The sequence below is a fragment of the Eucyclogobius newberryi genome, unplaced genomic scaffold (genome assembly GCF_026437365.1).
Source record: "Eucyclogobius newberryi isolate DKJ021-1_F unplaced genomic scaffold, fEucNew1.0.hap1 SCAF_14, whole genome shotgun sequence".
In the NCBI taxonomy this organism is placed as follows: domain Eukaryota; kingdom Metazoa; phylum Chordata; class Actinopteri; order Gobiiformes; family Gobiidae; genus Eucyclogobius; species Eucyclogobius newberryi.
This window is the reverse complement of record NW_027315768.1, coordinates 3,580,195-3,607,981: the sequence shown is the minus strand read 5'-3', so window position 1 is coordinate 3,607,981 and position 27,787 is coordinate 3,580,195. Positions and strand designations below refer to the sequence as shown.

At 45.7% G+C, this 27,787-nt stretch overlaps 2 protein-coding genes across 2 annotated transcripts in view; one reads left to right on the top strand and one right to left on the bottom strand.

Annotated features, from left to right (window-relative positions):
* The first annotated feature begins 2,122 nt into the window (after nucleotides 1–2,122).
* Nucleotides 2,123–27,787, top strand: part of itga4 (integrin alpha 4) — an 87,379-nt gene continuing 61,714 nt past the window's right edge. Inside the window, exons 1-5 of the mRNA XM_072444182.1 lie at nucleotides 2,123–2,295; nucleotides 7,551–7,727; nucleotides 14,727–14,842; nucleotides 20,628–20,728; nucleotides 22,353–22,485. Coding sequence (XP_072300283.1) covers nucleotides 7,552–7,727; nucleotides 14,727–14,842; nucleotides 20,628–20,728; nucleotides 22,353–22,485 — 526 coding nt within the window. The 5' untranslated portion in view covers nucleotides 2,123–2,295; nucleotide 7,551. The remainder of the gene's footprint in view (nucleotides 2,296–7,550; nucleotides 7,728–14,726; nucleotides 14,843–20,627; nucleotides 20,729–22,352; nucleotides 22,486–27,787) is intronic.
* Nucleotides 24,674–27,200, bottom strand: LOC140359242 (uncharacterized). The gene is made up of 3 exons (XM_072444104.1): nucleotides 27,186–27,200; nucleotides 25,525–26,820; nucleotides 24,674–24,739 (listed from the first exon to the last, which is right to left on the bottom strand). The coding sequence occupies exons 1-3, from the start codon at nucleotides 27,198–27,200 to the stop codon at nucleotides 24,674–24,676; spliced, it is 1,377 nt and encodes a 458-aa protein (XP_072300205.1).

Sequence of the window (27,787 nt, the reverse complement as noted above, 5' to 3'; positions counted from 1 at the left end):
GTGTAACATACGTGTGTCAGTCCAACATACGTGTGTCAGTGTAACATACGTGTGTCAGTCCAACATACGTGTGTCAGTCCAACATACGTGTGTCAGTGTAACATACGTGTGTCAGTCCAACATACGTGTGTCAGTGTAACATACGTGTGTCAGTCCAACATACGTGTGTCAGTGTAACATACGTGTGTCAGTCCAACATACGTGTGTCAGTCCAACATACGTGTGTCAGTCCAACATACATGTGTCAGTGTAACATACGTGTGTCAGTCCAACATACGTGTGTCAGTCCAACATACGTGTGTCAGTGTAACATACGTGTGTCAGTCCAACATACGTGTGTCAGTCCAACATACGTGTGTCAGTCCAACATACATGTGTCAGTGTAACATACGTGTGTCAGTGTAACATACGTGTGTCAGTCCAACATACATGTGTCAGTCCAACATACGTGTGTCAGTCCAACATACGTGTGTCAGTCCAACATACATGTGTCAGTGTAACATACGTGTGTCAGTGTAACATACGTGTGTCAGTCCAACATACATGTGTCAGTCCAACATACGTGTGTCAGTGTAACATACGTGTGTCAGTCCAACATACATGTGTCAGTGTAACATACGTGTGTCAGTGTCCTGGGACTAAAACTAAATCATCTCTCATTTTGCCACATCATCAATCAATGCATATTCTAAATCTGATTTATGTTATTCCACTTAAGCTGTAACTAGCACCTTTCACACAGCTTCAGAGGTCCACTGGGTCAGCAGCAGAGGGCCACTGGGTCAGCTGCAGAGGGCCACTGGGTCAGCTGCAGAGGGCCACTGGGTCAGCAGCAGAGGTCAGCTGCAGAGGGCCAGTGGGTCAGCAGCAGAGGGCCACTGGGTCAGCAGCAGAGGGCCAGTGGGTCAGCTGCAGAGGGCCAGTGGGTCAGCTGCAGAGGGCCAGTGGGTCAGCAGCAGGGCCAGAGCACATGTATCAGAGGTCACACACAGGTGTGTCAGGCAGAGCGATCATGAGAGGGACATTCTCAGAGAACCAGCCACATTAGGCCCCTAATGAGTCAATTCATGAATCAACCATAAGGAAAACCACATGAGAGCCAGATATGAGGCAGATATGAGCCAGATATGAGCCAGATATGAGCCAGATATGAGCCAGATATGAGCCAGATATGAGCCAGATATGAGGCAGATATGAGGCAGATATGAGGCAGATATGAGCCAGATATGAGGCAGATATGAGGCAGATATGAGGCAGATATGAGGCAGATATGAGCCAGATATGAGGCAGATATGAGCCAGATATGAGGCAGATATGAGGCAGATATGAGCCAGATATGAGCCAGATATGAGCCAGATGTGAGCCAGACCCTCCTGGTTTAGGTCTGGGGCTCTGTGACATACGTATATCAGGGCCATTCATGTGCATGTGAGCCAGAGGAAACTTCACTCTGCCGATGATCCAATACAAAACTGGCTAAATGCTTGTGGGATGTAGACCTCTTTATGCGTCCAAACTGGTCCAGAGTCGCTCTCTGCACCATATGTTCAGTCAAGTGCACATGAGCCCAGCACATGGCGGTCCACCTGGTCCACCCGGTCCACCCGGTCCAGAACCTCCCGCCACAAGAGCAGGTTCTGTTCCTCTGCTGTTGGACTCATGAACACTTCTCAAACACTGTCACGTTCAAACCATCCACCCACTTGTAAAATGTGTATAATATACTTATTATATTCATTATTATATATTTTATTTGTAGATTCTAAATTGTATGCACTCCATTTTTGATATGTTTTCTACTATTATATTCATTGTTGTATGTTGCACCTTGAGGTTTGTTCACTGTCAGTGACATTCACTTTGTAAACGGTTATATATTATATATTATATACTATATATTATATATTATATATGTTATATTGGGTCATGACACATAGTGCTGCTTCCGCGCGTCTCCAGAGGCAACAGAGGAAGCGCGGAGCGCGCGCGCGTGAGGAGGAAACACCGTTACACCCGCGCGCGTCCTCTGCGCTTCACTCACGTCTGGCCCCTGCTCCTGCCGCCTGACGGAGCGGAGATTCACGCACGCTTACCCGCGTTTCACCCGCGTTATACCCACTTTTACGCGCCGCACACTCCGCACACGCGCCTCTCACCACACGGGCCACACACGGAGCTCCAGGGGCCGCGTGGGGCCGAGGAGCCCAGACCAAGAGCGGGTTCTTGTCCTCTTCCTGTCCGCTTCTGTTCACTTTGGATTTATTTGGCTGCAGATTGTTTCCGGACCAGAGACGGGTAAATATAGGATTTATTTTATGTCATGATGAAGTATGAGGAAAGTGTGACGTGAGGAAAGTGTGGCGTGAGGAAAGTGTGACGTGAGGAAAGTGTGGCGTGAGGAAAGTGTGACGTGAGGAAAGTGTGACGTGAGGAAAGTGTGGCGTGAGGAAAGTGTGACGTGAGGAAAGTGTGGCGTGAGGAAAGTGTGACGTGAGGAAAGTGTGACGTGAGGAAAGTGTGGCGTGAGGAAAGTGTGGCGTGAGGAAAGTGTGGCGTGAGGAAAGTGTGACGTGAGGAAAGTGTGGCGTGAGGAAAGTGTGGCGTGAGGAAAGTGTGGCGTGAGGAAAGTGTGGCGTGAGGAAAGTGTGACGTGAGGAAAGTGTGGCGTGAGGAAAGTGTGACGTGAGGAAAGTGTGGCGTGAGGAAAGTGTGACGTGAGGAAAGTGTGGCGTGAGGAAAGTGTGGCGTGAGGAAAGTGTGGCGTGAGGAAAGTGTGGCGTGAGGAAAGTGTGACGTGAGGAAAGTGTGGCGTGAGGAAAGTGTGGCGTGAGGAAAGTGTGGCGTGAGGAAAGTGTGGCGTGAGGAAAGTGTGACGTGAGGAAAGTGTGGCGTGAGGAAAGTGTGACGTGAGGAAAGTGTGACGTGAGGAAAGTGTGACGTGAGGAAAGTGTGACGTGAGGAAAGTGTGGCAGTGCAGACAAATGGACAGAGGAGTCCGGGGCTGGTCACGCTGGATTCAAAAAGAAAGAAACAATATTAATAATAATACAGTTCAAAAAAGTGAAATAGCAGATTTTTGTGTTTTCTGGCTCTGCACTTCTGTCCTGAATATGAAAGTTCAATAATGTAGTTCTTGCCTATTTAAATATTATAACACGTTTCCTGGAGGAGAAATAAAACAGGTGAAAGTCAGTTCAGTCCCAGAGAAGAGACAGTTATAAAACATCATTTAATCATGTTCAAATGTTGTTAAGAGGGTTTTTATAGTGACGCCGTCCCCAAAGTGGCTGACCTCACTGTGGGGCAGGTGGCTGACCTCACTGTGGGGCAGGTGGCTGACCTCACTGTGGGGCAGGTGGCTGACCTCACTGTGGGGCAGGTGGCTGACCTCACTGTGGGGCAGGTGGCTGACCTCACTGTGGGGCAGGTGGCTGACCTCACTGTGGGGCAGGTGGCTGACCTCACTGTGGGGCAGGTGGCTGACCTCACTGTGGGGCAGGTGGTCAAGTGGTCACAGCTTCTGACCCCGTGTTTAAACTTGTTTAACTCAGAGTTTATTCAAGACAAAATGAAAAGGTCCAAACAGCTGAGATGTGGCTCCTTCATACATGTTACAGGCCCCGGTCTCAGCTACTTACATTCACTTATTACTTCAAAATAATGTGACTCTAGTAAAAGTACAAACTAGTGTTCAAGAAGTATTCATAATGAGTAAGTAGTAAGTATAAAGAGATTTATAATGTGACATGTATATAATTGGAAGTCAAACATATCGGACATATTGTGTATTAGTTATAGAAACAGGGCCATTGACTTCTATTCAAAACTGCAGAACAGATAAACCCCGCCTCTTCATAGTGATCAGCCCCGCCTCTTCATAGTGATCAGCCCCGCCTCTTCATAGTGATAACCCCGCCTCTTAGTGACGTTTCTCTGTGACAGCAGCAGAATGTCATTGATCTGTTTTCATTGTGTTTTCATTGTTTAAAGTGGCTACATGATATTTTATAACTCGACACGTGTCACTGTGATGATCCCTAAGTACAAGGCTGTGGGTGGGGATAGGGGGTAGGTGAAAACAGGGCTTTTCTGTGCGCTGGAGCCTCAGTTACAGGGCTCAAACATGTATGAATCAATCGTTCAAAATACAAGTGTGAGTGACAATGTGGAAGAAACACTGCTGGACCAAAGGTAAAGACTCATTCAAGTGGATTTAGTCCCTTTTAAGGTGGGACACTGCAAGTGGATAGGAAAAAATGATATACTACATATACCACATTTACTACAGAATTATATGTAGTTTACTCACATAAATGTAAGGCAAACATTACATAAACTTACTCTATGTTCCAAAAGGTATTTTTGTATGTGAGTCTGTGTAGTCCTAGTAACAATTACATAATCGATATACAACTACCATTATTTTTATAGTAAACAAGTCACGATGGGTCGATTAATCATGTTAGCTCAACTTATCACCAACATTTGTCAAGGTCAGCATCAATATTTTAAGATCCAGCAAACCCAACAAATGATATGCCCTAATATCACGTCTGAATGTTGAAGGATTCAGCAGATTCCACAAACGCTGTGTGAGGCCAGCAACAGGCCTGAGATGTAGCTTTGGAGTGTATCTGTGTCATTAAAGGACGATGTAAGTAACAATACATCTTAAAAACAAATCAGATGAAACACTGGCGACCCTCACCTGTCGTGAGTGTGACTCTGAGAGAAGCTCGAGTCAATTGTGCCCTAAATTGGCTAAATCTTGACATCTGATTCCCTTTCCACCTTCTAATATAGTCCACCGTGTTTGAGAGAAACACACTTTATTATAAAACCATGTACACATGTACACAAACGTTTTCTGATGTTAAAATGATTCTTTAGTGAAAACATATTGTAAAGTTTTTGTACGATGGAGACTAAAAAGCTCATGTCAGTTTAATAAACACCCGAAAATCAGTGGTTTTACTATAATGAACGTCATTTGTAAAAGGCTTTTGTGATGGTTTCTCTCTCTCTCTCTTAATCAACAGATCAATAATGAATCCAATCACTAAGTCACAATCTTAATAAAGACTTTGAATCGTTATGAGACAATGGTTAAATCTTTCCCCAAAGAAAACCCAAATCACTGCAGAAATACATTTGTAGCTTAATGACTGAGCGCCTTGACTCACCACAGTCCGTTTGGGGCAGAAGTCCTGGTCTGTTGATCTGGAGCTGTGTCACTCTGGTCAAATGCTCTTTGTTCTGCTCTTGACAACGTGCACATCCCGGAGCGCCAACATAACCCACAATCTAACCCTGAGATGCAGATAAAGTGTGATGGTTGCGGCCGCTGGCTTCAAAGCCAAAACCCTGTCGCCATGTGAAGCTCTATGGTCACGTAAACAGCCTCGTAAAAAAGTACATGTTATTATCTGAGTTATTGGAGGAGATGTTTCTGCTCACAGTGATTCATTTGGTTCTTATTGGGACCGGAATAATTACGATAACGGATAAACCGAATATTTAGACATCTATAAAATCAAATTATGATTGTTTTTTCATCTTGATTGTCCAAACACACAGTCGCTTCTTGCCTCTTATATCGCCATAGTAACTCACCAGTCTGTTAAAAACACAGATCTGACTGGGAAGGACACATAAGACATAACACAAAGACTCCCTGATATTGACTCTGGTATTAGCTCCTATTCGTCCTTCCCTATCGTGAGCGAAAGTCAACTTATTCTGACGTTGTTTTGATGAAAACTTTTCACTGTCACGTGATCAATTCAACATTGTGTACTTCAAAGTGTTTTAAGAACAAATATTAGGGTGAAAGCTTTTCATCCAGAACATGGCTGGAGTTGCATTTTGCTTCATTGACACTTTTCGACGAGTCCTGATTGACAGCCCTTTATCTCACTTATGTAATCCCCTCAGCAGCCAGGGGGTGGAGCCCAAAGTCAATTCCGAGCATGGGAAATGCCTGAAGGTCATTTATTGGGTTAGTCCTCCACTTAGTCTGTGGTGTGTTTAGTTACAGACGATTCAAACTGAATCATTTGTAAGAAGAAGACCTCTTTTGTTTGTCTCTACATATATGACCCTATGTCCCTCCTGGAGCAGACTGGTACTGTCCCTGTCTTAAGTGAACCGTCCCCACCTGTCAAAACAGTAGAGCTTTGGAACAGACGTCACTGTGCAATGCATTGTGGGTCATCAGGAGCCATTTTTCCGGGCCTGAAACCAAAACAAGGGAGGGGCGGAGCAAAGGTTTGGCGTTTAATGGATCCACGATTGGACCTGTGTCTTCAGAACCTTTAGACGTGGCACTCGATGCTGATGCTAATCGCTCACTTATCAGCTCCTTTAGTCCGGGAAAAGAACAGAAATGGAGTCAGTTCCTTGTATTTTCCTGGTACTTGGAACTGTCCACGCCAAGGCCGGGTTCAGAGTCACTGCTGACAAACCTTTTGCTGTTTCATTTTCGATGATAGTGACACAAGCGCACGAGCTAAATGCTAAGTTAAGTTTTCCGATGCAGTTGTGCTGAGACATCCTCTTTATATGTTGGTCATGACTCCAGATAAATATAAACATGTTATTCACCTGTTTGTGGACATGGGCTTCACCAACATCAACTTTTGATGAGACTATTTGATTTTCATTCGTCTCTGTTTTTACTCCTTATGCCACTGTCAGTTGTTGTTATCAGTTCATTCATGTTCTGTGAAACTACATCATGCTCATCTTTGACGTCTTTAGGTCAACTACATCAAGCATTTTGAAAACAAGTATACTTTCCATTGTTATACTTATACTTTACATCTCACATTCACAATCACATGAGCGAGTGATCCAACACTGGTGTGTGAAGAGTTTGTATTCACTCTGACTTCCTGTTTCCTGCAGGAGAATCCGAATCAGAAAAGGTTTATTACCATCATCAGTGAACAAAATATAAACTATGATAAAATGCATGAAATAAGGAGTTCCTAAAGTACTTTGAGTATCTTTGGTCAGAATAATACACATGTCAAGTGTTGTTGACATGAATGATTAAAGTCCGTGTCCAGGAAGGGTCAGCAGTGCTCCTGGAGAGCGAGAGGACAGTGGAGCTGTCCTCATGTGCTGCTCATATGGGACGTCCACGTCCACAGTCCATCCCTGCATCTTCTTGTTAGCTCCTCATGATGCTTCTGCTCCTCTAGCTCCCTGAGAGATTAAGCAAACTTGGAATTATGAAATGTATTTTTGTGGCTTATGCGCCTCATGATGAAAAAGTATATTTCATGTATGAGTTGCTGTCACACTTTAGCAGCGCTGCCTCTGGACCTGAACATGGAGACACACATGAACAGAACTGTCTCCTCTGAAGCTCCTTCTTACATTCAGAACCAAATGAAATCAAATAAACATGAAAGCAAATCTATAACTTCATTTACATCATTAATCGTTGGTTTTTGGATGAACAAATCACGTGGCTCTTTGAGTGGCTGATGGGAGGGGCTAAAGACAAGCTGACTATCCCTGACTGTCTCTATCTCTGTCCTCAGCATGCGGCCCGGCCCCTGTCCCCTGCTCCCCCTCCTGCTCTGGGCCCTCCTCCCCTCCCTCCCCTTCTGTGTGTGGGGCTACACTGTGGATCAGGAGCACAGCCTGCAGTTCAGGGGCCCCGGGGCCTCCATGTTTGGCTACTCCGTCCTGCTGCATCGCCACAAGACCCACAGCTGGTACCATGCACTCACCTGTCCACACATGGGGGACACACATGGGGTCACACAGGGGACACACAAGGGACACACATGGGGGACACACATGGGAGACACACATGGGGGACACACATGGGAGACACACATGGGAGACACACATGGGGGACACACATGGGGGACACACATGGGACACACACAGGGGACACACAAGGGACACACATGGGGGACACACATGGGACACACACAGGGGACACACAAGGGACACACATGGGGGACACACATGGGGGACACACATGGGAGACACACATGGGGGACACACATGGGAGACACACATGGGGGACACACAGGGGGGACACACATGGGGGACACACATGGGGGACACACATGGGGGACACACAGGGGACACACACATGGGAGACACACATGGGGGACACACAGGGGGGACACACATGGGGGACACACATGGGGGACACACATGGGGGACACACAGGGGGGACACACAGGGGGGACACACATGGGAGACACACATGGGGGACACACAGGGGACACACATGGGGGACACACAGGGGGGACACACATGGGAGACACACATGGGGGACACACATGGGGGACACACATGGGAGACACACATGGGGGACACACATGGGGGACACACATGGGGGACACACATGGGGGACACAGAGGGGACAATCACTCACATTTTTTTCATCCAATATTGCAATTTGAGAATCTCTTTTGAAACATAAATTGCTCATCAGTGATGAGGGAGCTGCCAGCCAACAGTAGGACTTTGGGGGAAACAAAGAAGATTTGTTTCAAGGGAAACTTAAAACAGCAAACAGATAGATCAACAGGACAGGCTATATCACGAGGCTCCGCCCAGTGGGCAGGGCTTACTCAGAGAGTTCTCAGACTAGATCTGCAGATTGAGAATGACTCTTGGATGACTCTACGTTGCAGTTTGATTGTGTTTATTCTCACTGCATTATAATCAAGCAAAACACAAAACACTTTTTATTTCTATTTTTACCAGCACAGCTCAATTTGTCCTAAATTGCTATTCTAAATACTTTTTTATCTGTTTGACACGTTAGTTAAACTTATGAACAGAATGAATGACAGTCCTAGATATGTGTTTATGTCCAGGCCTTGGTCTGAGCAGTTGTGAAGTACTGTGAGTACTACTACTGTGAAGTACTGTGAGTACTACTACTGTGAAGTACTGTGAGTACTACTACTGTGAAGTACTGTGAGTACGACTACTGTGAAGTACTGTGAGTACGACTACTGTGAAGTACTACTGTGAAGTAGTAGTACTCACAGTACTACTACTGTGAAGTAGTTTGTCATGCAGGGAGTCCAAACACACTAGTGTTATGGGACTAGTGTGTTGGGACTAGTGTAATGGGACTAGTGTGTTGGGACTAGTGTGATGGGACTAGTTAATGGGGCTAGTTAATGGGACTAGTGTGTTGGGACTAGTGTGTTGGGACTAGTGTGATGGGATAGTGTGTTGGGACTAGTGTGATGGAACTAGTTAATGGGACTGGTGGCGATGGAGTCAGAGAATGTCTGTGGTGGCGAGGGACGATGTCCCAGAGTCTTCTGTCCTTAGACCCTCCTTCTCGGCCAGGAAAAACTACAAAAAACCTCCTTGGGAAAAGTAGAAACCTGGAGGAGTTCCATAGTGAAGGAGAGATCTGACTCTAACAGACGGACGCGAGGGAGACTGGAGCTGGACCCACTCCTCAGGCAGATGAGGGACCGTCCACACAGGGCAGGGACCACTTCACCAGGGGAGGGGCATCTGGGTCCACAGGTCCTCAGGAGTGAGAGAAAGAAAAGAAGGTGGTGAACAGTTTGCAAGTGGAATTAAAAATTAAATATTTTTTGATAGCATAAGTCAGAAGAAGAGGATAGTGCTCAAGCTGTCATACTTCCCCCAGCACAGTTGCTCCTAGGGCAGCGTAGCTAAAGCTGTGGGTTTATGTTTCTGTTCCTAACTAGTCTGACCATAAGCGATTTCAAAGAGGAACATTTTAAGCCTGGACTTAAAGGTGGTATGGACGATTTTTTTCAGCAATTTTTTTATCATATTTCCTCGTGGCGTGGATAAATCATTTGTCCTGCCACGTATCAATCATAAAACGCACCTATCGCTCACCTGCAGCCGCGTGCGGTTCGTCCCCACGTTTCCGCGTGCCTAAGCGCATGGATCTATCATAATATAGTTCCCTCAGTGTACGGGGCAAAATGAAGACGGAGGAAGACAGTTCGAGCTGACGCAGAAGTGGACAGAAATCTACGGGAGACGAGCGATGCGATGCGCTCAGTTGCGCTAATAAACAAACGCACGTGTGTGTTGTATCGGTCCACACGGGGGAATGGCATGTGCACTTCCGCCTGCGTTCTCAAATCGCCGAAAAATCGTCCATTGCGCCTTTAAATGAAAAGACTGTGTCAGCATATTTAACATGGGTCGGGAGCTGATTCCATAACACAGGAGCTTGGGAGCTAAACGCTCTACCTCCTACAGTACTTTTAGAGACTCTTGGGACCACCAGAAGGCCGGCATTCTGAGAGCGAAGAGCTCTGTTTGGATGATATGGTTCTATAGCATCTTTGAGGTAGGATGGGGCCATGTCATTTATGGCTTTGTAGGTCAAGAGTAGAATTTTAAATTTGATTCTAAACTCGACAGGAGCCAGTGAAGAGACTTCAGCACCAGCGTAATGTGCTCTCTTCTTTTTGTTCCTGTTAGTAATCTTGCTGCTGCATTTTGAACCAGTTGAAAGCTTTTTATGGAGCTTTTAGGACCTGCTGTGAGCAGGGAGTTACAGTATAATCTAGATGTTACAAATGCATGGATAAGTTTTTCAGAATCACTTTTAGGCAGGATTCTTCTGATTTTGGCTCTTGTTGCGCAAATGGAAATAAGCTGTTTTACAAGCTTGATTTATATGAGCTTTAAATGAGAGTTCCTGGTCAAATAAGACTCTGAGGTAATGGGACTAGTGTGATGGGACTAGTGTGATGGGACTAGTTAATGGGACTAGTTTGATGGGACTAGTGTGATGGGACTAGTGTGATGGGACTAGTTAATGGGACTAGTTTGATGGGACTAGTGTGATGGGACTAGTGTGATTGGACTAGTGTGATGGGACTAGTTAATGGGACTAGTGTGATGGGACTAGTTAATGGGACTAGTTTGATGGGACTAGTTAATGGGACTAGTTTGATGGGACTAGTGTGATGGGACTAGTTTGATGGGACAGTGGTGAATACAGAAAGAATACTACTGCACATGTTTTATTGGCATCGTTGAGATTAGAATCAAGACTCCTCAATCATTGTTCCCGGGTTCACCTGCATTTAGAAATAACCCTTCTTTGCATGTGAACTTAGTGACGTACTGGGAGCACATATATGTATTTGACACACACATGTGTATTTGACACACACATGTGTATTTGACACACACATGTGTATTTGACACACACATGTATTTGACACACACATGTGTATTTGACACACACATATGTGTGTATTTGACACACACATGTGTGTATTTGACACACACATATGTGTGTATCTGACACACACATGTGTATTTGACACACACATATGTGTGTATTTAACACGAATATATGTGTATTTGACACACACATATGTGTGTATTTGACACACACATGTGTATTTGACACACACGTGTGTGTATTTGACACACACATATGTGTGTATTTGACACACACATATGTGTATTTGACACACACATATGTGTGTATTTGACACACACATATGTGTATTTGACACACACATATGTGTGTATTTGACACACACATCGTGTGGAATGATTTGCCTTTGCAGCAAAATACAAAATAGAACTTTAAAAAAAAATCCATCTATCCATCTTCTGCCGCTTTATCCGGGGCCGGGTCGCGGGGGCAGCAGTCTGAGCAGGGACTCCCAGACTTCTTTCTCCCCAGACACTTCCTCTAACTCCTCCGGGGGGATCCCGAGGCGTTCCCAGGCCAGCCGAGAGACATAGTCTCTTCAGCGTGTCCTGGGTCTTCCCCGGGGCCTCTTCCCCGTGGGACATGCCTGAAACACCTCCCGAGGGAGGCGCCCAGGAGGCATCCGGAACAGATGCCCGAGCCACCTCAGCTGGCTCCTCTCGACGTGGAGGAGCAGCGGCTCTACTCCGAGCTCCCCCCGTGTGGCCGAGCTCCTCACCCTATCTCTAAGGGAGCGCCCAGCCACACGGCGGAGGAAACTCATTTCGACCGCTTGTATCCGCGATCTTGTTCTTTCGGTCACTACCCAAAGCTCATGACCATAGGTGAGGGTAGGAACGTAGACCGACCGGTAAATAGAGAGCTTTGCCTTTCGGCTCAGCTCCCTCTTCACCACAACGGTCCGATGCAGCGACTGCATCACTGTAGCCGCTGCACCGATCCGCCTGTCAATCTCACGCTCCATCCTTCCCTCACTCGTGAACAAGACCCCGAGATACTTGAACTCCTCCACTTGGGGCAAGGACACCCCACCCACCTGGAGAGGGCAAGCCACCTTTTTCAGGTCGAGAACCATGGCCTCGGATTTGGAGGTGCTGATTCTCATCCCAGCCGCTTCACACTCAGCTGCAAACCGTCCCAGTGCATGTTGCAGGTCCGGGTTTGATGGAGCCATCAGGACAACATCGTCTGCAAACAGCAGAGATGAGATCCTGTGGTCCCCAAACCGGACACCCCCCGACCCCCGACTGCGCCTAGAATCAGTGACACCTGGAGAGGGGTGATCGGGAAGAACGGCTTCCCCGATCTGAACCCGAGTGGTGTTCAGTTATTGGACTTCTGTGCTAGCCACGGATTGTCCATAACAAACACCATGTTCAAGCACAAGGGTGTCCATCAGTGCACATGGCACCAGGACACCCTAGGCCGGAGGTCAATGATCGACTTTGTTGTCGTGTCATCAGACCTCCGGCCGCGTGTCTTGGACACTCGGGTGAAGAGAGGGGCAGAGTTGTCAACCGATCACCACCTGGTGGTGAGTTGGATCCGCTGGCGGAGGAGGAAGCCGGACAGACTTGGCAGACCCAAGCGCATTGTGAGGGTCTGTTGGGAACGTCTAGTGGAGCCCTCTGTCAGTAGGGTATTCAACTCGTACCTCCGGGAGAGCTTCTCCCATGTCCCGGGGGAGGCTGGGGACATTGAGTCCGAGTGGACCATGTTCTCCGCCTCCATTGTTGATGCGGCTGCTCAGAGCTGTGGTCGCAAGGTCTTCGGTGCCTGTCGTGGCGGCAACCCCCGAACCCGGTGGTGGACACCGGAAGTAAGGGATGCCGTCAGACTGAAGAAGGAGGCCTATCAGGCCACTCTGGCTTGTAGGTCTCCGGAGGTCATCGACGGGTATCGGCAGGCCAAGCGAGCCGCGGCTCGTGCTGTCGCAGAGGCAAAAACCCGGGCCTGGGAGGAGTTCGGGGAGGCCATGGAGGAGGACTATCGGTCGGCACCAAAGAAATTCTGGCAAACCGTCCGGCGCCTCAGGAGGGGGAAGCAGTGTCTCACCAACACCGTTTACGGTGCGGGTGGAGGCCTGCTGACCTCGACTGGGGATGTCGTCGGACGGTGGAAGGAATACTTTGAGGATCTCCTTAATCCCTCAGTCACGTCTTCCGAAGAGGAAGTAGAGACCGGGGACTCGGAGGCTGGCTCATCCATCACCCAAGCTGAAGTCACTGAGGTTGTTCGCAAACTCCTCGGTGGCAGGGCTCCGGGGGTGGATGAGATCCGCCCTGAGTACCTAAAGTATCTGGATGTTGTAGGACTGTCTTGGTTGACACGTCTCTGCAACATCGCGTGGCGTTCGGGGGCCGTGCCTCTGGACTGGCAGACCGGGGTGGTGGTCCCTCTGTTCAAGAAGGGGGACCGGAGGGTGTGTTCCAACTACAGAGGGATCACACTCCTCAGCCTCCCCGGTAAGGTCTATTCCAAGGTACTGGAGAGGAGAATCCGACCGATAGTCGAACCTCAGCTTCAGGAGGAGCAGAGTGGTTTTTGTCCTGGTCGTGGAACACTGGACCAGCTCTATACCCTCCATCGGGTGCTCGAGGGTTCATGGGAGTTTGCCCAACCAGTCCATATGTGCTTTGTGGATCTGGAGAAGGCTTTCGACCGTGTCCCTCGGGGTGTCCTTTGGGGGGTGCTCCGGGAGTACGGGGTCCGGGGCCCTTTGCTCAGGGCTGTCCGGTCCCTGTATGACCGGAGCAGGAGCTGTGTTTGCATTGCCGCAAGTTTAAAAAAAAATAAAAAATAAATCAGATCTTCATCAATTGCAAAGAAACATAACATAATTTTGTGTGTAACATGGCATGACATAACCTGTCACACCTCAGCACATTCACAACTAATTTGCCATGTTTATAAAATCATAAATTAACTAATATGTCAATAGTGTTAATTATTATGTTCTGTCCTTTTGGAATTGCATTTTTCTCAAGCCCTTCAGCCAGACGGCTCCACTCCAAAGTGAACCAGTCCAAACATGGATATTCTGATCAACTAAGAAAAGAATCGTTACAGCTCTTTCTGGTTTTTGTGTAATTATATTTTAAACATGTCACACCACAGGATTAGGCTACAGCATTAAACTTCCTATAACTTTTGTAAATTTAAAGTAGAGCTAAATGTGTAGTTACTTTAATATTAGATTTTTTTTTTAAGGAAGAAAATAATTATTTATAAAATGATTAAATTGTGGAAGTTCAAATAATCAGACCAAAGGTACGTTTGTGTCTCTTCTTTATTTGCTTCCATCAAAATCAACCACACCTGTGCAACAAGAATCCATTTAAATACCCTCACCCCTCTACTACTTCCTTCACCCTTTCACAATAAGACACCTTTTGTGTGTGAGGCATAATAATACATATCTACATAATGCAGGTTCGCCATAAAATATGATAATGCAAAAAAAAGGGTCTGTAGTGCTGTGGTGACCCCTGACTTCTGTGTCCAGGCTGGTGGTTGGTGCTCCGGTGGCCAACTCCTCCGACCCCACACTGCCCTCTCCTGGAGCTCTGTACCGCTGCAGCCTCCACGACCAGACGCACCGCTGTGTCCCCATGGACGCAGGTATGTCCTCCCACACTGTCCAAAAGACGCTCCACTCCAGACAGACCTGAAGAAACTGCAACCCTCAAAGTGGTGCACCTGATTGTTCAAGTCTCGCCAAAGCACAGATTTATTGTAAAAGCAGCTCTAAGGGTCAAAATCAGACCATTGTGTGCTGTCTACATCTCCTAGTTTGTGGAGAATGAAACTAAAGCGTTTAATTCTCCACAAGCTAGGAAGTAACGCGTGCACGCTGTTTCTTGTTAGGGATGGCGTGACAGTAAAACGCCGTTCTCTGAAACTTTAACTGCTTTAACTTTATCTACTTCTCCTTTTCAATCTAGGACTATGGAAATGTGAACAACAAAACAAAAAACAAACTAGAATTTAGGTAAATATGTATTTATAATACGACTGGTGATTTTGGAAGTACTTACTGCTCTTGTAAATACTGATTGCGATGCTTGTGTTGCACATCAGGGATGGCAGATGAACAGATGAGCTCTGAAAAGTATCCTGCTTCCGAAGAGTGCACACGCTTTTTTGCTCGCTCCGCTTGCTATCGCTGCTTTCCTTATTTATTTTGCTTTTTAATCAGTTTTTGTCTTCCAAACATTTTTGCTTTGGACTTTTTCAAGTAAACCAAGGATTTTAAGAACATTTTTCCAGTTTTACCGACATATCTGACGCCAGCGACATGTCCGGGAGAAGAAGGGAGAAAGACTGTGAACGCTGTCGGAAATATCAACAAGAAATTAATGAGCTAAAAACACGGATATTTGTTTTGGAATCTGAAAAAGTTCTTCACGATACCATTTCTGTGTCAACCGATGGTAAGAAGAGCATACTTTTTACAAGAAAAACTGCTACTTTCAACCTAAACCGCAGTGACTCTGTGTCGTTTCCAAAACTGTCTAAAAACCAGAAAGACCAGTTTGTTCTTGGAACAAACTTGGAGCAAAGCCTAAACGATACAAAGATAACGTGAAGTCACCTAAAATACAGCTCACCAACAGATTTTTACCACTTTCAGAGATGGAATTAAATGAAAAAAGGAAAGATGACGTGGCCAAAATACAGCGAGGAGGATCTGTGCCAGGAGCCAAGTTCACGCAGATTGTTTTAGTTGGGGACGGCGCGATAAGTCACGTGACGCATGAAAAGATAAACACACATTCTTTTCCAAGCGTCACTGTTTCTGAGATAACGTCACTCCTTCCAAATATTATGGCTAAGCATGGAGGAGCTAAACAGCTGATTGTGCACGTGGGTGCAGTGGACATGCGGCGGGAACAGACTGAAGTTTTGAAAAAAGACTTCTTGAAGTTATTCGACGTGCTTGATAAAATGGAAATCAAAACATTCATAAGTGGACCTCTTCCAAACATCGACAGGAGGATAAACAAGTTCAGCCGGCTTCTTCAGCTGAACACATGGCTGTCCAAAGAGTGTACCCCTAGAGGACTACACTACATTGAGAACTTCTATCTATTCTGGAAACGAGAGGACCCGTTTAAGAGAAATGGCCCCCACCTATGCAGAGGTGGAGTGAGGGTGCTGACAGAGAACCTGCTCCACGCTCTGAGGCATTGGACTGGGCCTGGACAGGGTCCTGAGCAGATAGTTAGAGAAGAGAGGAATGAGAGAAGAATTCCTGCTCCATCAGCCAGAGACCGAGCCAATGTTTCAACATCAAAAGCACCACAACCTCAGCCTCCACCAAAGGATTCATCAGCAGCTGCTCCACCACCACCAGCAAAGGATTCAGCTCCAGCTGCTCCACATTCACCTCCACCGCCTCCAGCAAAGGAACAATCTTCAAAGGCCTTGGACCCATCTGTGACAAGCCCAACAACATCCCTGTCATCGCCCCTGCCTTTACACCAGCCCTGGGTTCCCCCTGCAACATCTACTCCCACTAAAGATTCATCATTCTCCTTCTCATCTCCACTCTCACCCATGGGCCTTCCCAGCCATTTTGAAAGTCTGATCAAATCAGGCATTAAGATGGCTCCACTCACGCCCAATATAGCAAGGGCTATGTCAATACGTATCAACTCTTCCCTGCACAAGCCGACTACACCAACAAAAGCCCCACCACCCATCCCCCCTCGCCTCTCACCTGGTCCCAAACTCTCCTTGGCTACAAAAGCCCCACCACCCATCCAACCTCGCCTTTCACCTGGTATCTCCCATAGCTAGGATGCACTGGGTCTCAGCGTTGCCGGGACTTATTGTCACATTAAAAATCAAACCAACCCGGGGCCCTATGTAAAAAGAGCCCCCCCTAGTGCTATTTCTGTAGTCACATCATCACACAGATGGAAAAACAAAATGCGAGTCAGGCCCAATCTGAGAAATGTGATTCATATTCCCTGTGAAAAGATAAAGCCCAGTCCCACTGAAACTAGTCTGAAACTTGCTGTGCTAAATGTCAGATCCTTATGTAACAAATCTCTCTTAATCAATAATTCTATTTCTTCTTATAATCTTGATTTTATGTTTTTAACTGAAACATGGCTTGACAAAAACACAGGAAATGTAGTTCTGATAGAATCTGCTCCACCCAACTTTAAGTTTGAATCTGAAACACGAGAAAACAAAAAAGGGGGTGGAGTCTGTGCTGTCTTTAGAGATGAAATAATTACCCGCAGGTTGTCTTTTGGGGTGTTTTCATCATTTGAGTATGTATCCTTTAAAATGGAGCTAAAACGGTCTCCATCCATTCTCTTCATTGTTTTATACAAGCCTCTCCAGCACTGCCAAAGTTTTATTGATGATTTGACAGATGTTTCAGTCATATGCACAGACTTTGATGGTTTGGTCATTACAGGTGATTTCAATGAGCATGTTGATAATATTTGTGACAGAAACGCTAAAGAGCTTGATGCTGTCCTTGAAACCTTCAGTCTTACTCAGCATGTGAGAGGCCCCACCCACAGCAAAGGACACACTCTAGATCTCATAATTACAAAGGGGGTAAATATTTCAAATGTTAATGTGATCGATGTTGCTCTGTCTGATCATTTCTTTGTCTTCTTTGACCTGTCTGTTTCTCCCAAACCTCCGGTTGGTCCTGCAGTTGTTCAGAGAAGACACATAAGTGATGGCACAGGTGCACTGTTTATGGAAATGATAAACTTTGAAAATGTCTCATGTTCTAATGTAAATGATTTGTTGAACTCTGTTACATCTAGTGTTTTGAATGTTCTGGACACCATTGCCCCTATAAAGGCTAAAATGGTTAAAAATAAGCAGAAGGCGCCGTGGAGACATGATGATTGGGTCAGGGCACAGAAAAGGGAGTGCCGCAGGGCCGAACGGAAATGGCGCAAGTCAAAGCTCCAGGTTCAAAAAGAGATTTACAAAGAAAAGCTGAACATGTACAACCTAATCTTATGTAGAACTAGGGAAAGATATTTTTCTGAAATAATTGGAAGCTGCAGTAACAACTCGCGTGTCCTGTTTGCCACAGTAAACAGATTAACAAACCCTCCAGCTCAGCTACCGTTAGAACTCATTTCCACATCCAAGTGTAAAGAGTTTGCATTATTCTTTAATGACAAAGTTCAGGGCATTAAAAATGCTATAAATCCCACAATGCAAAAAATTACCCTAAAACCACCAAGACACTTAGAGCTAACTCACTTTGCACCAGTAACTGACAAAACTGTCCATGAGATCATCACCAGTCTGAGTTCATCTACATGCTGCCTTGATGTGTTACCCACCAGATTTCTAAAGTCTGTGCTGAACAGTTTGTTAGCACCATTCACTCACATAGTTAACATGTCGCTTCAATCTGGAACATTCCCAATGTCTTTGAAAACTGCGGTCATAAAGCCTCTCCTAAAGAAGAGCAGTCTTGATGCCGCAGTACTGAGTCATTACCGGCCCATCTCTAATCTGCCATTTTTGGGCAAAGTCCTTGAAAAGGTTGTTTACCAACAGCTCACAGATTTCCTCTTAATAAACAACTCATTTGATGTTTTTCAGTCAGGTTTTAGACCTCATCACAGCACTGAGACTGCTCTTGTCAAGGTGACAAATGACATCCGCCTGAACACTGACACGGGCAAAGCCTCAGTCTTAATTCTGTTAGATCTGAGTGCTGCTTTTGACACTGTCGATCATGGGATCCTCTTACAGAGACTAGAGGACTGGGTGGGCATCACTGGCACTGCCCTTAACTGGTTAAGGTCCTATCTGGAAGACAGGAAGTACTTTGTTGAAATTGGTAGCTGTGTCTCAGACCACATGACCCTGACCTGTGGAGTGCCCCAAGGGTCAGTCCTGGGTCCCCTTCTGTTCAACCTCTACATGCTGCCGTTAGGTCAGTTGATACGCAGTGAAAATGTGTCCTATCACAATTATGCAGACGACACTCAGATCTATGTTTCACTATCGGCAGGTGACTATGGACCAGTGGATTCACTCTGTCACTGCATCCAACAGATCAGTGTGTGGAGGCAAAACAACTTTCTCCAGCTGAACTCAGACAAGACTGAAATAATCGTTTTTGGCCCACAGAAACAAAGAGAAAGTGTTAGCGGTCACCTCCAGAGTCTCGCTCTAAAACCTACAAACCAAGTTAGAAATCTGGGGGTAATAATGGACTCAGACTTGAACTTTAATAGCCACGTCAAATCAATAACATCAGCAGCTTTTTACCATCTAAAAAACATTGCCAAAATCAAAAATATAGTGTCAAAACCAGATTTAGAGAGACTTATCCATGCGTTTGTCTCCAGTAGATTAGACTGTAACGGCCGCTCACTTGTCTCTCCAAACGAGTTGTAAAACAGCTGCAGTACATCCAGAACGCTGCTGCTCGGGTCCTGACTAGAACCAGGAAGTATGATCACATTAGTCCTGTTCTCAGGTCTCTGCACTGGCTCCCTGTGGCTCAGAGAATAGACTTTAAAGCAGCTCTGCTTGTGTACAAGTCTCTCCATGGCCTAGCACCAAAGTACATCTTGGATATGTTAGTGCCATATGAACCATCTCGGACTCTGAGGACCTCAGGGACCGGCCTCCTGCTGGTGCCAGAGTCAGGACAAAACATGGGGAATATGCGTTTCAGTTTTATGCAGCTAAAATCTGGAACAGTCTTCCTGAAGATGTGAGACAGGCTTCTACTCTGACAATGTTCAAATCTAAGCTAAAAACAGTTTTGTTTAGCTGCGCATATGACTGAAACAATTTTTTCTTTGCACTCTTCTCTTTTGTTTGTGATTTTATTAGTTTAGAAAATCAGTTGGATTGATAATTTTTAATTTAGTTAATTTTATTGTATTTCTGTTTCTGTAATTTCTTTGTGATTTGAATGCATTTTTCCTGCTGTGAAGCACTTTGAATTGCCTTGTGTATGAAATGTGCTCTACAAATAAACTTGCCTTGCCTTGCCTCTAATCTGGTGTGGAACATCTCTGTTTTTATGAGTCTAAAGTCTCTGTTCATTGTCCCTTCAAATGAAGACTAAACTAAACACATTTCATACATCTCAGACCATGTTTGTAGGAGGTACAGGATATTTTATTGTTCACAGAGGGCATTTCATAACCTACTTGCAAATTGCATCAAATTGCAGCCTTGCCGATTTTCCAAATTACAATTTCCGATCTCCATGGAAACGCAGGCCACATTTGTCGGCTGCATTCATGAGCTGCATGAAATGGTACAGCCTTGTCGCGCAGGAAGTGAGGCAACCAGCCTTCAAATGTAGCCTTAGGGGCCCGCAACCCTGAAGAGCGACACAGCCACAGATTGAGAAAGGGCCTTTGACACTGTGGTCTTGTTCTGACAGTGGTGAACAGCTGCGGGAAGACCTGTGAGGGAGAGAGCGCCCACCAGTGGCTAGGGGTCAGTCTGTCACGGCAGCCAGGGGCCCAAGGTGGACATGTGCTGGTAAGTCCACTCACCAGGGGCCCAGGGTGGATATGTGCTGGTAAGTCCTCTCACCAGGGCCCAAGGTGGACATGTAAGTCCTCTCACCAGGGCCCAAGGTGGACATGTAAGTCCTCTCACCAGGGGCCCAGGGTGGATATGTGCTGGTAAGTCCTCTCACCAGGGCCCAAGGTGGACATGTAAGTCCTCTCACCAGGGCCCAAGGTGGACATGTAAGTCCTCTCACCAGGGGCCCAGGGTGGATTTGTGCTGGTAAATCCTCCCTTAAAGCTAAATCTGACTCGAATTATACTTTTTAATCATTAGGCCAGTCTCAACAAGCCGGTGGTAGATGTGTTATGCACTAGAAATATACTTCTTGTCTTGGCATGTGCCGTGTGTCGATAAACAGGAAACAGCTGTTCCTAACATTGAATGCGATAATCACATTGTAGGCCTGGTTTATTATGTCTGGTGCTGTCACATTAAATAGTGGAAAGAAGCACAACAATAAAATGATCTACTATTCATTTAGGACATTGATAAAATCCCTTTAATGAGTAGATCACAATCAGCTTGTGCCTTGATCTATTGCCTCACAGCCTGAACATGAGCTGATAACTCTTTGTCTGTTTGTCAAGAGTTTGTTGCTAAGATTAGTTTAAGCAGTAAAAGGGGAACTAAAAGTTGAGTAGAATAAAAATGACTTGCAAAGTGAATCATAACAGAACATAACAGTCAAAAAGAACCCTTCTGAGGCACGCTGCAGTTATGTGAGAAAATATGACATGGGTGGATAATACAATACTGCAGAGCTTTGATAATGACTTTTGACAGTTTATAGTATAATGTATGTTTTTAAAGTCCCATCACCTTCATCAGACCAAGTGCAGTAAGCCACGTTTCCACTGGTCCCAGACTGAGCCTTTGACTATTATTGTCCCGGAAGGGAGGTTTGTCATCTGCATTTGACCCATCCTTCACTGTCACTTTGGGTAACCTGTCAGGAGCAGTGACCGCTGCATGTTTTGGGTTAAAGCCCAGAGGAAACCCATGCAATCACAGGGAGAACATGCAAACTCCACACAGAAAGGCCTGAGATTGAATTAAACAACTGACATCAGCCAAACATGACTAACCTAACTTAAAACAACTTCAAACATAATATATAAAGCCTAAATTATACCTGAATTATACTTTTTAATCACAAGGCCAACACGAGTGCCGTGCGTCCATAAACAGGAAACAGCTGATGCTAACGTGCACTACCTTAGAATAATAATTCAGATGAGACATTCTTATTTTCTCTTTAAACCTGCTCTTTGCTGGCTTATGGACCACTTATGGACCACTTATGGACCACTTATGGACCACTTATGGACCATGTTGATCCGCTCCAAAGTGAACCAGTCCAAACGTGGCGATACTGATCAAACTTCCTTCACTGTGCAGTCGCCCTCTGAACAGAAGCTACAGGACCTCTTGGAGACAGACGGGTCAAATGCGGTGGACAGATTCCCCTCTGGGCACAAATACAAGCACAATAAAAGCTACTATCTTGGCCCCTCCTGACCACACGAGTGAGGGGTGTTCTGAGTGCCCCCTGGCTGTAACCTCTCATGTGATGTTTGTGATGTGTGTGCAGGCATGTGCTCACCGCTGGAAGAATGTTTACCACTCCCAGAGGGACGGTCAGAACAACAAGCTGCCCAACGGTGTGTGCTTCAGATATGGACCGGACCTGAAGAGCGGCCAGCCCTTCATCCCCTGCTACAAAGGTACAACTACAGGACCCGTCCCAGAGTCTGCTATTCAAGGCTTTTCTCTGTATTCTACCTCTAGGCCCAAAAACGTCCTAAGCAAACATTAGGATTAGAAATGCATGGATGCCGCTCCTGGTATCTGCAGTGGCATACATGCCTTGGATTTACAGCAGTCTGAAGTGCCAAAGGCGGCGAGGGTGTTTTGACCTGAGTAAAAGTTTGTCCCTGCGCAGAACAGCCTACCGCAGAGGATCAGTTAAGAACTCTGGATGTTCAGTGAAGCTCAGCTCACACAGAGAGCTCGTGGGCAGAGGGGACAGTCTGCATGTTCAGCTGTGATGATGTTTATTACTCTAACAGAGAATCAAGTCTAATTAGGAAATTAATACATTGAATCAATATGGTACCACAACACAAAACAGGAAACACCAACTAGTCTTATTAAAATAGCAACAAACAAGTGTATATGTGATATTAATTGAATGATAAAAATACAAATACAAAAAGAATCCTGAAAGTACAGGAATGATAGCATTATGAAAGGTTTTATGTTTCTTATAACAATGATGTTTATGATGATTATGATAACTGTCCTGTTTGGCCACGCTATCAACCTGGTGTAAAGTCGATAGCCTACAGGCTTAATGACATTCTAAATACTTCTTTTGGATTAAAATACTCCTTTAGGGTTTAATTCACATGTTTGGGTAAACTGTATTGTCTCTGAAAGGAAATGTGTCTTGGGCTTCGATCACTTTTGCTGCATTACATAACATACACACACGGTCGCACACTCGCAGATATAATACATCATTTCAACTTGTGTACCATTTCTACTTCCTGCACAGATCTATACAACCAAATATGGCTCATAGATTGAGCCCTTAACAATAAAAACAGTACAACACTTAAGTGATAGAATTACATAATAATACTACGGGGGATGCAGATATGAAGGTAAAAGATCAAATTCTGAGAACATGAAGTGATCTGGGCCATTAGAGATGAGTGTTGTTTCCTCATAAAGAGTTTGCCAAGACATTGTCATTTCTGCATTATTGTCTTTGCAAACTCTTTATGAGGAAACAACACTCTTATTGTCATTGCTGCATTGAGGAGCTTATGACGTTATGTCCTCTCCCTCAGTTGCTCTCCAACACTGCATTGTCAAAGGTGATCAGGATTTTAAATTGACACCAAACAACCTGGACCTCCTCAAAAAGTAAAGTCTTTGGGACATTTTCCCACAAAGAGGGTGGACATGGTCACTCCATTTGAACTGGTCAGTGTAAATCCCAAAGTACTTAGTCGAGTTCACTGCTTCAGTTTCCAGAGGAGCAGTTACAGTTACAATCTCAGGATAAAAGATGATTTCAAAGTTTTTACAGTGTTAAAAAGCAGAGGATAATCTTCACATCAGGTTTTAAATTTGTTCACCTCATCAAAGTAAACTGAAGGGCATTCATCTACAGATAACAGACTTATAATACTTTACAATTCCGTTTTGGCCATGGCAACGGTTTGTGTGAAGCATAAAAAGCACCGGCGAGCTCTCTGTCCTTTGTGGCACCTCTGTTTGAATTATAGTTACATTCAGCTCCTGCAGCTGTTTAACCAGTGTCATAGATAGTTGAGTGTCAAAGGCAGAGTTTAAGTCTCTACCTACATATTTGTGCCTCCAAGTGCTTTAAGATCAGGTGCGACGCACTGGTCACTGGTCACTGGTCACTGCGGCCTTGCTCAGAAGAAAACTGCAGTGGACTACTAAAGCTGCACGTGTAAAGTCTGTATCAGTGTGGGAAACTCTGACTCTTCAGATGGGAAGAACCACTGACTTCTGGGACAGTGCAGATGTTGAAATACATTTATAAAATAGCTGTCCATGCTTCTGACAGCTCTGCTGAACTATTTCTATACAAAAAGGACGACAAACCATCAGGGTCTGCCAATTTCTTGTTAGGTACTTTGCTAAAAACACTCGGCACCTGGTTAAAATTGCATGTCACCATTTATTACGGACATTGATCCAAAAAGCCCCCCCTTTAGACTTGCCCTAAGATAGTTCTCTGCCCTGGCTCTCGTGCAGGTGAAGAGCCAGGTCTCAGTCAGCACAATGACACGTGATTCTCTGTATTCATGGAAATAGTGACTGACAAACCTTAACTCGTCCATTGAGCAGCATTAGATTGCCTGTTCTTCACTGTCACACACCCCCGCGACCTCTTTCTGCTCCTACGGTCAGCATCGGAGCGGTGGGAAGAGACGTTCCCTGACAGTGCAAAGCAGCAGAACACGAGGAGTAACACTGTCCTCAAACTGTAGCCAATTGTGCACAGTCTTAGCAAGAAGACGTTGTAAATTCAGCCGTCCGTAGTTAGTACTCTACGTCCACTCTGATGGAGCGGTTGCATGTAATGAGACGAGACCTAATTACTGCCCGTTGTTGACCCTCATGGTGTTTGATCTCTTATGTATGCACATGCTTGAAGCTGTTGGGGGCCTCTGCTGGATCAGAAGAGAGCAGAGAGCAGTGTCATCACGTTTTTTCCCAGCTGCCAGATGTATGTTTGCACGTATGTTCCAAAAGTATCCATCTATAGTGTCCATGGCAGGGGTCTTGAGGCCCACGTACATAGTTCTGATGGTGGGATGGTGGGGTCAAAAACAGTCTGCTTTGCTTTGTTAATTTATGTCCAATATTGATGTGCCACAGGACAGTCCCATGATAATGTCTCCTGGCAACCACAGCTTCTCAGCTCTCGGCCCCGCCCTATGAGCAGTGGGCACTTTGACATGATGTTATTTAGAGAAATGGGTCATATTCTTACTATAGAATTCCTTCTAAACATGACATTTTATACACAAATATTGAATTTTAATGTATTTAGTAGATTGGCTGTCCAGATCATTAATGTATTTACATATATTCCCCTATATTATAGTAAGTAAGTATTTTTTATCTAAATTGAATACTATAATAATAGTAGATTCAATCTTTTCCATGTCACATTTTTTAAAATGTGCATATTTTGTGTTTTGAAATAACAAACCCACCTGTAGAACATGTAGGATCTGCACCTGTAGGACATGTAGAATCTGCACCTGTAGAACATGTAGAATCTGCACCTGTAGAACATGTAGGATCTGCACCTGTAGAACATGTAGGATCTGCACCTGTAGGACATGTAGGATCTGCACCTGTAGGACATGTAGGATCTGCACCTGTAGAACATGTAGGATCTGCACCTGTAGGACATGTAGGATCTGCACCTGTAGAACATGTAGGATCTGCACCTGTAGGACATGTAGAATCTGCACCTGTAGAACATGTAGGATCTGCACCTGTAGAACATGTAGGATCTGCACCTGTAGGACATGTAGGATCTGCACCTGTAGGACATGTAGGATCTGCACCTGTAGAACATGTAGGATCTGCACCTGTAGGACATGTAGGATCTGCACCTGTAGAACATGTAGGATCTGCACCTGTAGGACATGTAGGATCTGCACCTGTAGAACATGTAGGATCTGCACCTGTAGGACATGTAGGATCTGCACCTGTAGAACATGTAGGATCTGCACCTGTAGGACATGTAGGATCTGCACCTGTAGGACATGTAGGATCTGCACCTGTAGAACATGTAGGATCTGGATCTGCACCTGTAGGACATGTAGGATCCGCACCTGTAGGACATGTAGGATCTGCACCTGTAGGACATGTAGGATCTGGATCTGCACCTGTAGGACATGTAGGATCTGCACCTGTAGGACATGTAGGATCTGCACCTGTAGGACATGTAGGATCTGGATCTGCACCTGTAGGACATGTAGGATCTGCACCTGTAGAACATGTAGGATCTGCACCTGTAGGACATGTAGGATCTGCACCTGTAGGACATGTAGGATCTGGATCTGCACCTGTAGGACATGTAGGATCTGCACCTGTAGAACATGTAGGATCTGCACCTGTAGAACATGTAGGATCTGCACCTGTAGGACATGTAGGATCTGCACCTGTAGGACATGTAGGATCTGCACCTGTAGGACATGTAGGATCTGGATCTGCACCTGTAGGACATGTAGGATCCGCACCTGTAGGACATGTAGGATCTGCACCTGTAGGACATGTAGGATCCGCACCTGTAGGACATGTAGGATCTGCACCTGTAGGACATGTAGGATCTGGATCTGCACCTGTAGGACATGTAGGATCTGCACCTGTAGGACATGTAGGATCTGCACCTGTAGGACATGTAGGATCTGGATCTGCACCTGTAGGACATGTAGGATCTGCACCTGTAGGACATGTAGGATCTGCACCTGTAGGACATGTAGGATCTGGATCTGCACCTGTAGGACATGTAGGATCTGGATCTGCACCTGTAGGACCTCACTCTCTCTCTCTCTTGCTCACTCGCTCAGTACAAGCACTGGAGCAGAGCCAGATGTGGAGGAAGGAAGACACAGAGATCAAGGACAGAGGGGACAGTAGTTCAGGTGTGAGACACAGAGAGATCAAGGACAGAGGGGACAGTAGTTCAGGTGTGAGACACAGAGAGATCAAGGACAGAGGGGACAGTAGTTCAGGTGTGAGACACAGAGAGATCAAGGACAGAGGGGTCTATAGTTCAGGTGTGTTCTCTGTGTGTGTTAAGCTTCAAAATGCTGTGTGTTTTTGTCGCATCTAAACACAAAGATACACATGGAGCACGGACATGTGACACGGACATGTTCACATGTGTGTTGGTTGGGTCTGTGCCTCCTCTGTCTCTCCTCTAGAGTTCACATGGATTGTTGTTTGGGTTCGTGCCTCCTCTGTCTCTCCTCTAGAGTTCACATGGATTGTTGTTTGGGTTCGTGCCTCCTCTGTCTCTCCTCTAGAGTTCACATGGATTGTTGTTTGGGTTCGTGCCTCCTCTGTCTCTCCTCTAGAGTTCACATGGATTGTTGTTTGGGTTCGTGCCTCCTCTGTCTCTCCTCTAGAGTTCACATGGATTGTTGTTTGGGTTCGTGCCTCCTCTGTCTCTCCTCTAGAGTTCACATGGAGCGTTGGTTGGGTCTGTGCCTCCTCTGTCTCTCCTCTAGAGTTCACATGGAGCGTTGGTTGAGTCTGTGCCTCCTCTGTCTCTCCTCTAGAGTTCACATGGAGCGTTGGTTGGGTCTGTGCCTCCTCTGTCTCTCCTCTAGAGTTCACATGGAGCGTTGGTTGGGTCTGTGCCTCCTCTGTCTCTCCTCTAGAGTTCACAAGGAGTGTTGGTTGTGTCTGTGCCTCCTCTGTCTCTCCTCTAGATTTCATGTTGCACACTTCAAATATGAG

What these genes read in the sequence shown, in the direction of transcription:
- LOC140359242 (XM_072444104.1), bottom strand. An exon ending in AGATCCTACATGTTCTACAG is followed by an intron (nt 24,740 to 25,524) that starts GTGGGTTTGTTA and finishes TTGCACTGTCAG; the next exon opens with GGAACGTCTCTTCCCACCGC.